The sequence below is a fragment of the Callithrix jacchus genome, chromosome 4 (genome assembly GCF_049354715.1).
Source record: "Callithrix jacchus isolate 240 chromosome 4, calJac240_pri, whole genome shotgun sequence".
Lineage (NCBI taxonomy): Eukaryota > Metazoa > Chordata > Mammalia > Primates > Cebidae > Callithrix > Callithrix jacchus.
The window spans coordinates 78,540,271-78,557,601 of NC_133505.1; the positions used below are offsets into that span (position 1 = coordinate 78,540,271).

Genomic DNA, 17,331 nt, shown 5'->3' on the forward strand with positions numbered 1-17,331 from the left:
TTTCACACAATAATCGTGGGAGACTTTAACACCCCACTGTCAATATTAGACAGATCAACAAGACAGAAAATTAACAAGGATATCCAGGACTTGAACTCAGACCTGGACCAAGCAAATCTAATAGACATTTACAAAACGCTCCACCCAAAATCCACAGAATATACATTCTTCTGAGCACCACATCATACCTACTCTAAAATTGACCACATAATTGGAAGTAAATCACTCCTCAGCAAATGCAAAAGAACAGAAATCATAACAAACAGTTTCTCAGACCACAGTGCAATCAAGTTAGAAATCAGAATTCTGAAACTAACTCAGAACCCCACAGCTTCATGGAAACTGAACAACTGGTTCTTGAATATTGACTGGATAAACAATGAAATGAAGGCATAAATAAATATGTTCTTCGAAACCAGAGAGAATGAAGATACGACATACCAGAATCTCTGGGACACATTTAAAGCAGTGTATAGAGGAAAATATATAGCAATAAATGCCCACATGAGAAGCAAGGAAAGATCTAAAACCAACACCCTATTATCAAAATTGAAAGAGCTAGCAGAACAAGATAAAAAAAAAAAAACTCAAAACCTAGCAAAATACAAGAAATAAATAAGATCAGAGAAGAATTAAAGGAGATAGAGACACAAAAAACCCTTCAAAAAAACAGTAAATCCAGGAGCTAGTTTTTTGAAAAGATCAACAAAATAGATCACTAGCCAGATTAATAAAAAAGAAAAGAGAGAATAATCAAATAGATGCAATAAAAAATGATAAAGGGGATATCACCACAGATTCCATAGAAATACAAACCATCATCAGAGATTACTACAAACAACTCTATTCACATAAACTAGTAAACCTGGAAGAAATAGATAAATTCCTGGACACTTGCATCTCCCAAGCCTAAACCAGGAAGAAGTCAAAACTCTGAATAAACCAATAACAAGGTCTCAAGTTGAGGCAGCAATTAAGAGCCTACCAACCAAAAAAAGCCCAGGTCCAGATGGGTTCACAGTCAAATTCTACCAGACATACAAGGAGGAGCTAGTACCATTCCTTCTGAAACTATTCCAAACAATCCAAAAAGAGGGAATCCTTCTCAAATCATTTTATGAGACCAACATTATCCTGATACCAAAAGCCAGAAGAGACTCAACAAGAAAGAAAACTTCAGGCAAATATCAATGATGAACATATATGCAAAAATCTTCAATAGAATACTGGCAAACCGATTGAAACAGCACATCAAAAAGCTTATCCATCATGATGAATTAGGCTTCATCTCAGGAATGCAAGGCTGGTTCAACATACGAAAGTCTATAAACGTAATTCACCACATAAACAGAACCAAAGACAAAAACCACATGATTATCTCAATAGATGCAGAGAAGGCCTTTGACAAAATTCAACAGACTTTATGCTAAAAATCCTCAATAAACTAGGTATTAATGGAACATATCTCAAAAGAAAGCTATTTATGACAAACCAACAGCCAATATCATACTGAATGGGCAAAAACTGGAAGCATTCCCTTTGAAATCTGGCACTAGACAAGGATGCCCTCTCTCACCACTCCTATTCAATATAGTATTGGAAGTTCTAGCCAGAGCAATCAGGCAAGAAAAAGAAATAAAGGATATTCAATCAGGAAAGGAGGAAGTTAAATTGTCTCTATTTGCAGATTACATGATTGTACATATAGAAGACCCCATCATCTCAGCCCAAAATCTCCTGAAACTGATAAGCAACTTCAGCAAAGTCTCAGGATAGAAAATCAATGTGCAAAAATCACAAGCATTCCTATACACCAATAACAGACTGAAAGAGAGCCAAATCAAGAACTGCCATTCACAATAGCTACAAAGACAATAAAATACCTAGGAATACAACTAACAAAGAACATAAAGGACCTCTTCAAGGAGAACTACAAATCACTGCTCAACAAAATAAGAGAGGACACAAACAGATGGAGAAACATTCCATCTCGTGGTTAGGAAGAATCAATATCGTGAATATGGCCAAACTGCCCATAGTAATTTACAGATTCAACACTATCCCCATCAAGCTACCAATGACCTTCTTCACAGAACTGGAAAAAACCACCTTAAATTTCATATGGAACCAAAAGAGAGCCCGCATAGCCAAGTCAATTCTAAGCAAAAAGAACAAAGCTGGAGCATCACACTACCAGACTTCAAACTATACTACAAGGCTACAGTAATCAAAACAGAATTTTGCTCATGTTGCAAAGGCAGGAGTGCAACTGCAAGATCTCAGCCCACTGCAACCTCTGCCTCCCCGATTCAAGCGATTCTCCTGCCTCAGCCTCCCGAGTAGTTGGCATTACAGGCATGTGCCACCATGCCTGGATAATTTTGTATTTTCAGTAGAAACTGGGTTTCTCCATGTTGGCCCAGCTGTTCTCAAACTCCTGACCTCAAGTGATCAACCCTCCTTGGCCTCCCAAAGTACTGAGATTACAGGTGTAAGCCATTGGGCCCGGCCAGAAACTTTTACTTTAAAAAAATTTTTTGAGTACAAGTCTCGCTCTATTGCCCAGGCTGGAGTGCAGTGGCTTGACCTCAGGTCACTGCAACCTCCACCTCCTAGGTTCAAGCGATTCTCCTGCCTCAGCCTCCTGAGTAGCTGGGATTACAGGCATGTACCTCCAACTGGCTAATTTTTGTATTTTTGGTGGAGACTGGGTTTTACCATGTTGCCCAGGCTGGTCTCAAACTCCTGACCTCATGATCCACCCAATTTAGCCTCCCAAAGTGCTGGGATTACAGGTGTGAGCCACCATGCCCAGGGAACTATTTCAATGTAAATTTAATTAAGGATTTTAAAAAGTTAATAAGAAATAAAAAATAATTTTTAAAAAGAAAAGAGGCCGGGCGCAGTGGCTCACGCCTGTAATCCCAGCACTTTGGGTGGCTGAGGCGGGTGGATCACAAGGTCAAGAGATCAAGACCATCCTGGTCAACATTGTGAAACCCCGTCTCTACTAAAAATACAAAAATACAAAAAAATTAGCTGGGCATGGTGGCACGTGCCTGTAATCCCAGCTACTCAGGAGGCTGAGGCAGGAGAATTGCCTGAACCCAGGAGGCAGAAGTTGCGGTGAGCCGAGATCGCGCCATTGCACTCCAGCCTGGGTAACAAGAGCAAAAACTCTGTCTAAAAAAAAAGAAAAGAAAATACAATTATATTTCTAGTTTAAAAAAAGAAAATAAATGAAAAATAATTTTTAAAAAGGAAATAAAAAATTAAGAAATAGAAAATATTCAACTTTTATAAGATGGAATGAGATAAAACTTGACTACAATTGGAGTAAATATTTCATTTTATTTGACATTTTTTTAAAAAGCACATGAAATCTTTAAAATGTTGTATAAGGTTCCTGCTGGGTGTGGTGGCTCACACCTGTAATCCCAGTACTTTGAAAGGCCATGGTGGGTGGATCACTTGAGGTCAGGAGTTCAAGGCCAGCCTGGCCTACAAAGTGAAACCCTGTCTTTACCTAAAATACAAAAAGTTAGCCAAGTGTGATGTCACAGGCCTATGATCCTAGTTACTTCGGAGGCTGAGGCAGGAGAATAGCTTGAACCCAGGGGGCAGAGGTTGCAATGAGCAAGTTCCTGCCACTGCACTCCAGCCTCAGGGACATAATGAGACTCCGTCTCAAAAAAAAAATGCCGGCCGGGCGCGGGGGCTCATGCCGATAATCCCAGCACTTTGGGAAGCCAAGGCGGGTGAATCACGAGGTGAAGAGATCGAGACCATCCTGGTCAACATGGTGAAACCCCGTCTCTACTAAAAATACAAAAAAAATTAGCTGGGCATGGTGACACGTGCCTGTAGTCCCAGCTACTCAGGAGGCTGAGGTAGGAGAATTGCTTGAACCCAGGAGGTGGAGGTTGCGGTGAGCCGAGATTGTGCCATTGCACTCCAGTCTGGGTAACAACAGTGAAATTCCGTCTCAAAAAAAAAAAAATGCCTATTAGACAAGATCATCTTGGATTTAGAAAGCCTTGACTACTTTTTTTTCTCCCCCTTTGTCCTATTTTAACCATTCTGAGGGGTGTGTAGTTCAATAATATTAAGTATGTTCATATTCCTGTGCAACCATCACTATCATCTGTCTTAAAAACTCTCATCTTACAAAACTGAAACTCTGTGCCCATTAACAATAACTCCTCATTCTCTCCTCTCTCCAGCCCCTGGCAACCACCATTTTACTTTCCGACTGTGATTCTGACTGCTCTAAGTACTTTATGTTGGTGAAATAATACACTGTTTGTCTTTTTGTTACTGGCTTATTGCACTGAGGCAAGGTCCATCCATGTTGTGAGAATTTCCTTCAGTTTTAGGGCTGAGAAATATTGGTTTGTATGTATATATCACATTTTGTTTATCCATTGACCTGTCAATGGACAAAAATGCCTTGATACTTTTTTAAAAGATTTCCCTGAAACAAAATATTTTTATATATCCTTAAGTTCAAAGAGATTTTTACCACCTGGGAGCAAGGAGCCATAGTTTGAATTAGGATGCCAGAGAGGTACATTTTCTCTTGTGAGTAGGAGGAATAGAAAGAGGACCATTGCATAGTCAAATTTATTTCGAGCTGACCAATTTCAGGGAAGAGCAAAATGGAAGTTGAAATTTGGAAATCAGTTTACTTGAAACTGCAAGTGCTGGCCAAGCACGGTGTCTCACACCTATAATCCCAGCACTTGGGAGTCTCAGGCAGGCAGATCACCTGAGGTCAGGAGTTCAAGACCAGCCTGGCCAACATGGTAAAACCCCATCTCTACTGAAAATACAAAAATTAGCCAGGTGTGGTTGTTCATGCCTGTAATCTCAGATACTTGGGAGGCTGAGGCAGAGGTTGCAGTGAGCCAAGATTATGTCACTGCACTCTAGCCTGGGCAATAGAGTGAGACTCCATCACAAAAAAAAAAAAAGAAAAAAAAAAACTGCAAGTGCACCTGGTTGGTCTTCCAGGATGTTCAGGGATGACTACCACATTCTGAAGGCTTCTGCTCTATTCTGTTTGTTTTATCCAAAGACTCCAGCTGTTTGTCATGATATCTTGTAAATGACTCTTCCATCAGTTTCTAAGATCCCCTAAAGTCACTGGTGGTTTCATTAACCAAAAGCACACAAGCAACGATCCACTGGGCAAGATCAAATACCTCTACTATTGGCCTACCGAAGGAGGAGAAGTCATTCTTTATTCAACCTTGCTGCGGCAGTCAGTGTCCAAATCACAGAGAAAACGACTGTTTAGTTGAGTCTCGATGTGGAACTTGGATTTTATCTAGTAGGAAACCCCAGGAAATTTGTTTGTGGGTATATATATATATACACACACACACACACACACACATATATATGAAATTTTTTTTTTTTTTTTAGTCAGAGTCTCACTCTGTTGCCAGGTGCCAGGCTGGAGTGCAGTGGTGCGATCTCGGCTTACTGCAACCTCTGCCTCCTGAGTTCAAGTAATTCTCCTACCTCAGCCTCCCAAGTAGCTGGGACTACAGGCACACGCCACCACACCTAGCTAATTTTTGTATTTTTAGTAGAGACGGAGTTTCACCATCTCTACTAAATTGGCCAGGATGGTCTCAATCTTGACCTCGTGATCTGCCCTCCTCAGCCTCCCAAAGTGCTGGGATTACAGCCACCGGACTTGGTCAAGTGGGTATATATTTTATCTAGTTCACTTGATTTTACAACTTATTTTTCTAAGACATCTCACTCTGCCACCCACGCTGGAGTGCAGTGGTGCAATGTCAGCTCGTTGCAGCAGTTCGTACCTCAGCCTCCTGAGTAGGTGGAATTACAGGTGCTTGCCACCACACCTGGCTGATTTTTGTATTTTTAGTAGAGATGAGGTTCTCCTGGCCTCAAGTGATATGCCCACTTTGGCTTTCCAAAGTGCTGGGATTACAGGTGTGAGCCACCACGCCAGGCCTACATCTTATTCTATATACCTCATGTTTGTCTCTCATCAGCCTTGGATATGAGAACATCTGGTAGAGCCTACCTCAGCCACAAGCCCAGAAAGTGATCTCTGTGACTTTGTAACCTTGGCCTGCCTATAACTTGTCCACAGCTTTCTAGACAGAGAAACTAAAATTCCCACCTTGCCTGCATACAGCTGCCTGTGGGCCAAAGAATCACACACCAGGAAGTTGATCCTTTTGCAAGCCCCTCTGTGAAGCCCACTGTGGGGTGTGCATGGCAACATATTCAAGCTTATGTACAAGGCATTTGAGGTCGGGGCATGGAATAAATTGAGGCACTGAGTGCATGTTATTTGTGCATGAGAACAAAATTCCTGGACCCTGAAAACAGGACAGGGAGTGGAGTGTGTGATGTGATAACGCTGAAAACAGCCTGTTGAGAATGTGGTTTGAGTATTGTACAAGGTCATATTGTCTCATGACCTGACCTCAAAAAGCCATCTAGTGGATGTTTGTAGTTAATACAAGCCCTTTCAATAAATACTTGGCAGAGGGATGCTGAGGCCGACTCTCTCAGAAGAGCTGCTCCCCAACTCCGCTCAGCTAGAATTAGTCTAAGTACTTCATTCTTAGCATTCACTGCAAGCTATAAGCTTTGCACCCACCTGTGACCCAGGAGGCCTGCACAGAGCTGCTGCTCCCTTTGGAAGCCTCCAACTTTGCACTGCCCATGCTCTCTGAAGGCCTTCTGTAAGTGGGATATGAATGCCTTCCCAGTTTAATCTTTGGGTATTTTTCCTCATCCCTAAGGTAACATATAAAGTTTCCTTATGTCTTTTTTTTTTTTTTTTGAGACGGAGTTTCGCTCTTGTTACCCAGGCTGGAGTGCAATGGCACGATCTCGGCTCACCGCAACCTCTGCCTCCTGAGTTCAGGCAATTCTCCTGCCTCAGCCTCCTGAGTAGCTGGGATTACAGGCACGCACCACCATGCCCAGCTAATTTTTTGTATTTTTAGTAGAGACGGGGTTTCACCATGTTGACCAGGATGGTCCCGATCTCTTGACCTCATGATCCAGCCGTCTCAGCCTCCCAAAGTGCTGGGATTACAGGCTTGAGCCACCGCACCCAGCCTCCTTATGTCTTAAGTTATTATTTTTTTATAGAAAGATGTTCATTATTATTAAGACTAGATTACAAAATAATGCATATACTATGATCTAACTTTTAATAAAAAATATAAAAAGTATGTAAATGATGTTGCAGAAAGCAAAAAAAAAAAATTTAAAGAAAAAAATATCAAAAACAGGCTGGAGGCAGGGCTCACATCTGTCATCCCAGCACTTTGGGAGGATTGCTTGAGACCAGGAGTTCAAGACCAGCCTGGGCAGCATAGTGGTGAGACACTCACTTCTCCAACCCTGTGTCGTCAAAAAATAAAATAAATAACAAATTAGCCAGGCCAAGTGTCTGCCCGCACCTGTGGTTCTAGCTACTGGGGAGGCTGAGGCTGGAGGATTGCTTGAGCCTAGGGGGCAGAGGTTGCAGTGAGCCATGATAGCATCACTGCATTCTAGCCATGATAGCATCAATGCATTCTCTGCATTCACCACAGGAGATCCTATTTTGAAAAATAGTAATAGTAATAAAATAATAATAATGAATAATGTTTAGTTTTTGTTTTGTTTTGTGGGGTTTTGTTTTTGAGACAGGGTCTCGCTCAGTTGCCTAGTGGTGCAGTCTGGGCTCACTGCAACCTCTGCCTCCTGGGTTCAAGTGATTCTCCTGCCTCAGCCTCCCAAGTGGCTGGGACGACAGGTGCACACCACCATGCCCAGTTAGTTTTGTATTTTTAATAGAGACAAGGTTTCATCATATTGGCCAGGCTGGTCTCAAACTCCTGGCCTCAAGTGATTCACTGCCTCAGCCTCCCAAAGTGCTGGGATTACAGGCATGAGCCACCATGCCTGGCCTATGTATTTGATACTTTTTATAATTAGAACAAAAAAACTGCCACACTTGTTTTACCCTTCAATTAGTCAAACCTTTCCTCTCTGAAAAAGGCTGTGAATTCCAAAAGGCTGGACATTTAACCTACAACCGAGGGATTCTTCTAATTAGCCATCATGAATATTTTCTTCACAAATATATTTGAACTCCTTTTGATTTTTGTTGTTGTTGTTTGAGACAGAGTCTCGCTCTTGTTGCCCAGGCTGGAGTTTTATGGCGCAATCTCGGCTCACTGCAACCTTCGCCTCCCGGGTTCAAGTCATTCTCCTGCCTCAGACTCCTGAGTAGCTGGAATTACAGGCGTGTGCCACCATGCCCGGCTAATTTTTGTAATTTTAAGTAGAGACGGGGTTTTACCATGTTGGCCAGGATTGTCTCAATCTGCTGACCTCCTGATCCACCCTCTCCGGCCTCCCAAAGTGCTGGGATTACAGGCGTAAGCCACCACACCCTGTCCAAATCTGTTCTTATTTTCAGCTTTTAGTTTTGTTTTCTTTTCTTTTGGTTTTTTGTTTGTTTGTTTGTTTTGTTTTTGAGACGAAGTTTCACTCAGTAGCCCAGGCTGGAGTGTGATCTCGGCTTACGGCAACCTCTGCCTCCAAGGTCCCAGTTCAAGCAGTTCTCCTGCCTCAGCCTCCCGAGTAGCTGGGATTACAGGCACGCATCACTATGCCCAGCTAATTTTTGTATTTTTAGTAGAGACAGGGTTTAACCATGTTAGCAAGGCTGGTCTTGAACTCCTGACCTCGTGATTCGCCCGTCTCGGCCTTCCAAAGAGCTGGGATTACAGGCATGAGCCACCAAGCCCGGCCTCCAGCCTTTAGTTTTCATAGACAAACAGAAAGTGACAGTGTGTCAGATTACAGATTACAAAGATCTAATAAGGCAAACTTTGATCAAATTCATTGATCGTAGGTGACTACCCGGCGATAAGGATTGCAGGGCCTGAAAAAGGGCAAAAGATGACCTTTAGTAGGGGCTCCCAACCCAGAACCACAGGAAATCAAATAGCCCGCAAGAACTAGTAAAGAAAACACACAACTGGCCTTTGGCGCGATCACCTATCTCCCTCACCAGGAAAGTAGCTCCGAACAGCCAATCAGCGGCGACGCTGGACGTAGACATGCTACGCCGTCACATTAAAGCAAAATGGCTGCGCCCTGCGGATTCTGTCTTGTTGCCTAAGTTTTTTTTTTGCCCTTCCCTCCTGTCAGGTTCAAAGTCAGATTTTCTCCCAGCATGTTCTCCTTCCGAGGATGTGGCGGTCGGGTCGCGGCTTCTTTCACCAAGAGGCATTTTCCATTGCCCCGATTGGGCAGTGACAGCGCGGAGCCCCGGACTCCACACTTCGACGTGATAGTCATTGGTGGAGGACATGCCGGGACTGAGGCAGCCACTGCAGCCGCTCGGTGCGGCTCTCGGACTTTGCTTCTCACGCACCGCGTGGACACTATCGGTGAGGAGCTTGGGTTCTGTGGAACTTGTGTAGGACCCAGGCTGCTTCCTTCCCGCCTCCCCGGGTCTGAAGTGGGGGACCTCTTCCCTCCCTCAAAGCTAGTGAGAATCCTACCTTCTGTGGTTTTAGACTCGATCAGTGTCTCGCAAGAATCAGGCGGGCCTGGCCAGAACTCTGGATTAGCCTATTGTGCGAACCACAGATTGTACTGCTGCTGATAATAGTCCGTTGTGGGAGGTTGGGGATTGGGGTCCGTGCCTTAGGAAAGGGAGAAACTTCAAGAATACTCCCTGGTAGCTTCTTAGTTCATTGCTGCGTTTGCCTTTGAATATGTTACTTTAGATAAAGGGTGAATTAACATTATTAACAATCGTTTATGGCCAGGCTCACTCCTTTAATCCCAGCACTTTCAGAGGCCAAGGCGGGTGGATCACCTGAGGTCAGGAGTCTGAGACCAGCTTGGCCAACATGGCGAGATTCCGTCTCTACTAAAAATACAGTGATTAGCCAGGCGTGGTTGGCTAACCCATAAGTGGGTGCCTGTAATCCCAGCTACTCGGGAGGCTGAGGCAGGAGAATCGCTTGAATCCCGGGGCGGGGGAAGGGAGGGGTGGAGGTTGCAGTGAGCTGAGATCGCGCCACTTCACTCCAGCCAGGGCAAAAGAACGTAACTCCATCTCAAAAAAAAAAAAAATAATAAAAAGATAAATCGTTTATTAAATGGTCCTTGTGTTTTTATTTTTAAAAATATTTTTCAGAGACAGGGTCTCTCTATATTGCCCAGGCTGGGGTGCAGAGGCTATGCACAGGCATTGCCCGTTACAGGCTTCGCCAGAAGTTTTCCTGCCTGGGCCTAACGAGTAGCTGGGATTGGAGATGCGCAGCACCCTTCCCAACCTGATCTTTGTGTTTCTGTTAAGATTTTGTGACGCCCTTTTGAAGAACCATGCTACTTTTTGCTTCCTATATTCCTTCTGGGTGTCGTCCCTGGATTTTGTGCTTAGTACTCGGACAGTACTTTCTTTGGGTACTGGTTGTATGGTAATGGGTAATGGTTGTATGACCATTCTGTAGCATCATGATAGATAGTGGTGAAAACATCAACTTGTAAATTATATATGCCTCTGTCTTTCCTCCTGCCTTTTTCTTAGGAGCGAGCAGTAATTAGAATATGTACTTGTTTTGTAAAAGTTGTGAATGAATCACGTGTTTATTTTCAAAATCTTTTTTTTTTTTTTTTGAGACGGAGTTTCGCTCTTGTTACCCAGGCTGAAGTGCAATGGCACGATCTCGGCTCACCGCAATCTCCGCCTCCTGGGTTCAGGCAATTCTCCTGCCTCAACCTCCTGAGTAGCTGGGATTACAGGCATGCACTACCATGCCCAGCTAATTTTTTGTATTTTTAGTAGAGACGGGGTTTCACCATGTTGACCAGGATGGTCCCGATCTCTTGACTTCATGATCCACCCGTCTCAGCCTCCCAAAGTGCTGGGATTACAGGCTTGAGCCACCGCGCCCGGTCGATTTTTTTTTTTTTTTTTTTTTTTAAGATGGGGTTTCACCATGTTGGTCAGGCTGGTCTTGAACTCCCGACCTCAGGTGATCCGCCCGCCTTGCCCTCCAAAGTGCTTGGATTATAGGCATGAGCCACCACGCCCGGCCTATTTTCAAAATATTTCTTTAGAATTACCATTCAGCTCATAGCTATGAAGAAATATATACTATTAAATGAGGTTTTGTGGGTGGGGGACAGGAGGCTATATGATTTCCCAAAAGATTATACTTTTCTCATTATACATTTCAGTGTGGGGTTTTTTTTTTTTGTTTTGTTTTTGAGATGGAGTTTTGCTTTTGTTGTCAGGCTAGAGTGCAGTGGTGGCACAATCTCTGCTCACTGCAACCTCTGCCTCCTGAGTTCAAGCAATTATCCTGCCTCAATCTCCCTAGTCACTGGGATTACAGATGCCACGCCCGGCTAATTGTTTGTATTTTTTTTTAGTAGAGATGGGGTTTCATCTTGTTGGCCAGGCTGGTCTCAAACTCCTGACCTCAGGTGATCCACCCACCTGGGCCTCCCAAAGTGCTGGAGTTACAGGCGTGGGCCACCACACTCAGCCTCATGTTTACATTTTTAAAAAATAAAGACCTGGTGCTCACTTTAGCAACATACATACTAAAATTGGAATAATGCAGAGATTAGTATGGCCCCTGCACAAGGAGGACGCACGAATTTGTGAAGCGTTCCATATTTTAAAAATAATAATAATAAAGACCTAGGTCAGGGTTGGTTGCTAATACTTGTAATCCCAGCATTTGGGGAGCTCAGGAGTCTTCTAGTTGAAAGGAAGAAGGAGGAAAATAATCTACCACAGCTGTCATTCCTGTTTTTAAGGTAGAGAGACTGAGGTATATTAGGTAACTTGCCATGATCACAGAGCTCATAAGTGGTACATCTAGAAATTGAGCCAGATCTCTTTCTCTTTCTTTCTTTCTTCTTTTTTTTTTTTTTTTTTTTCTGAGACAGAGTCTCACTATGACTTCAGTCTGCCATACAGTGGTGCGATCTCGTCTCACTGCAACCTCGACTCCCTGGTTCAAGCGATTCTCCTGCCTCAGCTTCCCAAGCAGCTGGGACTACAGGCACATACCACCATGCCCAGCTAATTTTTATATTTTTAGTAGAGACGGGGTTTTGCCGTGTTGGCCAGGATGGTCTCGATGTCCTCATCTCATGATCTAGCTGCCTTGGCCTCCCAAAGTGCTGGGATTACAGGCATGAGCCACTGCCCCCGGCCGAACCAGATCTCCTTCACACATACTCCTCATAATGACGCACTTCATGCTGATAATCACAGTACTTATCCAGCCTCACTGTGGAGATCATTAAAATTTTTGGAGGCTTTGATGGTGGTGGCAGTGGATATGTGGATTAGACCCAACTTGCCATCACTCCACCTCCCATAAAAACCTTTGAGGTAACCACATGGGATTAGACCTCCAAGTAAGACTGGGTAAATGTAAGAGGAAGGTTATTTGCAAAGGTATATGCCACAACTGAAAAAAAATAAAGAAAATAAATAAATAAAAGATATGAGGAAAGTATCCAATATGGTCTCCACTTTCAAGAAATTTGTAATTTCATTATATTCTGCGAAGTGAGTACAAAAAGAAAATATCAGATGACATTTATGGAAGACGTAATTGCTTGTAACTGAACCAGTGCCAAGGGGCTTGTTTGTTTTTGTTTTTGTTTTTTTCTTTTTTGAGACAGAATCTCTCTCTATTGCCCAGACTGTAGTGCAATGGCGGGATCTCGGCTCACTACAACCTCCACCTGGTGGATTCTAGCAATTCTCCTGCCTCAGCCTCCCAAGTAGCTGGGATTACAGGCACACCCTGCTATGTCTGGCTAATTTTTATGTATTTTAGTAGAGACGCGGTTTCACCATGCTGCCCAGGCTGGTCTCAAACTCCTGATCTCAGGCAATCCTCCTGCTTCGGCCTCCCAACATGGTAGGATTACAGGCATGAACCACCACGCCCACCCCTGGTTTTTTGTTTTTGTTTTGTGCTTATTTATGTTAAAGCACTAGGGACTTCTTACAAGTGTCCTTGATTTAGTAGATTCCTCTGGTGCTGTCTCAAAAAAGAACAAGTAAATAAATAAAATGAATTATACTTGATTTAGGAAGGTTTCATGGGGTAAGGATTATACATTTGAAAGGAAAAAGCAACCAACCTAGTGAAACTAAAAATATGCATCAAGGAAGAGATTCAAAAGGAAGTTCAGGCCAGGCAAGGTGGCTTACACCTGTAATCCCAGCACTTTGGAAGGCCAAGGTGGGCAGATCATCTGAGGTTGGGAGTTTGAGACCAGCCTGATCAACATGGTGAAACCCATCTCTATCAAAAATACAAAAATTAGCCAGGTGTGGTGGCAGGCACTTGTTATCCCAGCCATCAGGAGGCTGAGGTAGGAGAATTGCTTGAACTCAGGAGGCAGAGGTTGCGGTGAGCCGAGATTGCACCATTGCACTGGGTAACTGAGTGAGACTTCACTTCAAAAAACACAAAAGAGAATTCAGGCAGTGGTTTGTCTTCAGGTTACCCTGGACACTTTTGCATCCCATTGGGACTTTGGAATTTTCTTTGTAATGTATGTTTTGGTGTGTGTGTGTGTGTGTGTGACAGCTATTCACCTGGGTGCAGGTGGGCTGAGGCCAAAAAGGGCGTTAGCCTTGTGTGTGTGTGTGTGTGTGTGTGTGTGTGTGCAACAGCTATTTATTCACCTGGGTGCAGGTAGGCTGAAGCCGAAAAGGGCATCAGCCTTTTGTGTGTGTGTGTGTGCTCGTGCAACATAGCTGTTTATTCACCTGGGTGCAGGTGATCATTCGTGTTTTCTATTTTTTAATCATACGAGAAGACTGTAGTCAACTGTACAAATATTTCCTTATTAAATACTCACTATGTGCCAGGTGCTTATATGTTTATTTTGTTTATGTCTATTCTCTTTAGGTCAGATGTCATGCAATCCTTCCTTTGGTGGCATTGGAAAGGGGCATTTAATGAGGGAAGTAGATGCCTTGGATGGCCTGTGTTCTCGCATCTGTGACCAGTCTGGTGTACATTACAAAGTATTAAATCGGTGTAAGGGACCAGCTGTGTGGGGTCTCAGAGCTCAGATTGATAGGAAACTCTATAAACAGAACATGCAGGTAAGAATAGGGCATGAGGACAGGAAAGATTATAGTGATTGTTTAATTACCATGTTTCAACTGGTATTTTCTTTTGACAGAAAGAAATCTTGAGTACACCGCTGCTTACTGTTCAGGAGGGAGCTGTAGAAGATCTTATTCTTACAGAACCAGAGCCTGAACACACTGGGAAATGCCGTGTCAGTGGTGTTATTTTGGGTATGTATTGGTTATAGATGATATGTGATAACAGCATATCAAATTCCATGTGAGAAATTTATTTTAGAGCAAAGTATGGAGATATTTTGCTTATTCAAGGAAATTTTTGCATTTTCTCTTCCTGGATGAGGAAATCTATATAAATAAATACAATTTCTCTTTTTCATCTTGGCATTTATGATGCTCAGTCAAATTCTGGGCTCATCAATACCAAGTTCCATCTTAGTGTAGAACTTTATAATCTGCACATTTATGTCTCCCTCTCTCCCCATCTTTCTATTGTAATTTCTATCTTTTTCTGGTTCTGACCTTAAATTTTTTTTAATTTATATTTTAACACCTTATGTATATTTTTATGTAAAAGAGTTATATATTTAGTTTTTTTTATTAAAGTAAATCATGCATATATTTTTTAAAAAAATATTTAAAGAATCTGGGCATGGTGGCTTACGCCTGTAATCCTAGCACTTTGGGAGATCAAGGCAGGTGGATTGCTTGAGCCCAGGAGTTGGGGACCAGCCTTGGCAAGAGGTTGAAATCCCATGTCTACAAAAAAAAAAAAAACAAAAAACAAAAATTACCCAGCCGTGGTAGCAGGTGCCTATCGTCTCAGGTACTCAAGAAGCTGAAGTGGGAGGTCAAGACTTCAGTGAACTGAGATTATGCCACTGCACTCTAGCCTGGGCAACAGAGTGAGAACCTGTGTCAAAAATACATAAATAAATAAATGAAATTTAGAAGTTTATGTGGAAAAACAACCATGTCTTTCCCTGGAGACAGCCACTTCAACATTTTTTTCTTTTTTTCTTTTTTTTTTTTTTTGAGGCGGAGTTTCGCTCTTGTTACCCAGGCTGGAGTGCAATGGCGTGATCTCGGCTCACGGCAACCTCCGCCTCCTGGGTTCAGGCAGTTCTCCTGCCTCAGCCTCCTGAGTAGCTGCGATTACAGGCACTCGCCACCATGCCCAGCTAATTTTTTGTATTTTTAGTAGAGACAGGGTTTCACCAGGTTGACCAGGATGGTCTCGATCTCTTGACCTCGTGATCCACCTGCCTCGGCCTCCCAAAGTGCTGGAATTACAGGCTTGAGCCACCGCGCCCAGCCTCTTTTTAAAGACAGAGTCTTGCTCTGTCTCCCAGGCTGGAGTACAGTGGCACGATCTTGGCTTACTGCAACCTCTACCTCCCGGGTTCAAGTGATTCTACTGCCTCAGCCTCCTGAGTAGCTAGGGCTACAGGTGCATGCCACCACACCAGGCTAATTTTTTGTATTTTTTTTTTTTTTTTTTAGACGGAGTTTCGTTCTTGTTACCCAGGCTGGAGTGCAATGGTGCAATCTCGGCTCACCGCAACCTCCGCCTCCTGGGTTCAGGCAATTCTCCTGCCTCAGCCTCCTGAGTAGCGGGGATTACAGGCACGCGCCACCATGCCCAGCTAATTTTTTGTATTTTTAGTAGAGACGGTGTTTCACTATATTGGCCAGGCTGGTCTCGATATCCTGACCTTAATCTGCCCGCCTCAGCCTCCCAAAGTGCTGGGATTACAGGCATGAGCCACCATGCATGGCCCACTTTAACTTTTTTAGTTGTCACTTATTGTATATACTTCCAGATTTCTAAATAACAGGCTTATATTTTTACTTCCTAATTTATAGTTCTAGACATTATCTATTAATCGTTTTTGAGACAGAGTCTCAGTTGGCCAGGCTGGAATGCAGTGCACAATCTCGGCTCACTGCCACCTCCTCCCAGGTTCTAGTGATTCTCCTGTCTCAGCCTCTTGAGTAGCTGGGATGACAGACATCTGCCACCACACCCAGCTAATTGTGTCTTTAGCAGAGACAGTGTTTTACCATGTTGGTCAGGTTGGGCATGAACTCCTAACCTCAAGTGATCTACCTGCTTTAGCCTCCCAAAGTGCTGGGATTACAGGGGTCGGCCACTGCGTCTGGCCTATTTATTAACTTATTATTATGGTAATTTTCTTTTCTTTTCTTTTTTGAGACGGAGTTTCGCTGTTGTTACCCAGACTGCTGGAGTGCAATGGCACGATCTCGGCTCACCCCAACCTCCGCCTTCTGGGTTCAAGCAATTCTCCTGCCTCATCCTCCCAAGTAGCTGGGACTACAGGCACGCACCACCATGCCCAGCTAATTTTTGTATTTTTAGTAGAGACGGGGTTTCACCTTGTTGACCAGGATGGTCTTGATCTCTTGACCTCGTGATCCACCTGCCTCGGCCTCCCAAAGTGCTGGAATTATAGGCATGAGCTACTGTGCCCGGCGGTAATTTTCTTTAATATCCAACTTCCCTTTCCTCTCTTCCTTCTGTTATAATTATACCATAATTTTTGATTGATAGTATTTACATTATTAAGTATTGTGTACTGCATAGACGTGTGTTATATTTGTCCCTTTCATACATTTTGTTTTGCCTTGAGTTAATAATTATTTTGGCTAGGCACAGTGGCTCATGCCTATAATACCAGCACTTTGGGAGGCTGAGGCAGGCGGATCACAAGGTCAGGAGATTGAGACCATCCTGGCCAACATGGTGAAACCTCCTCTCTACTAAAAATACAGAAATTAGCTGGGTGTGGTGATATGCCTGTAGTCCCACCTACTTGGGAGGCTGAGACAGGGGAATCACTCCATGAGTTGGAGGTTGTAGTGAGCTGAGATTGTGCCACTGCATTCCAGCCTGGCGACAGAGCAAGAGTCTATCTCAAAAAAAAATAAAAATTACTTTGTCTCATTTATTTATTTTTTATATCACCCAGGCTGGAGTGCAGTGGTATGATCTTGACTCACTGCAACCTCCATCTTCCGGGTTTAAACAATTCTCCTGCCTCAGCCTCCCGAGTAGCTGGGATTACAGACACCTGCTACCATGCCCAGCTAATTTTTTTGTTTTTAGTGGAGACAGAGTCTCACCATGTTGGCCAGGCTGGACTCGAACTCCTGACCCCAAGTGA

The 17,331-nt window shown here is 43.4% G+C and overlaps 1 protein-coding gene and 1 non-coding gene across 4 annotated transcripts in view; both read left to right on the forward strand.

Annotated features, from left to right (window-relative positions):
- The first annotated feature begins 9,123 nt into the window (after positions 1-9,123).
- Positions 9,124-17,331, forward strand: part of MTO1 (mitochondrial tRNA translation optimization 1) — a 36,407-nt gene continuing 28,199 nt past the window's right edge. For 2 of the 3 annotated variants that reach the window (XM_035296128.3, XM_035296130.3), the window contains exons 1-3: positions 9,124-9,446; positions 13,962-14,161; positions 14,242-14,359. In XM_035296128.3, the coding sequence (XP_035152019.2) occupies positions 9,230-9,446; positions 13,962-14,161; positions 14,242-14,359 (535 nt within the window). In that variant the 5' untranslated portion in view covers positions 9,124-9,229. The remainder of the gene's footprint in view (positions 9,447-13,961; positions 14,162-14,241; positions 14,360-17,331) is intronic. The other variant, XM_035296129.3, reaches the window with a different exon arrangement.
- On the forward strand, positions 11,596-11,699 carry LOC118153291 (U6 spliceosomal RNA). The gene has a single exon (XR_004742546.1). It is a non-coding gene; the product is annotated as a U6 spliceosomal RNA (small nuclear RNA).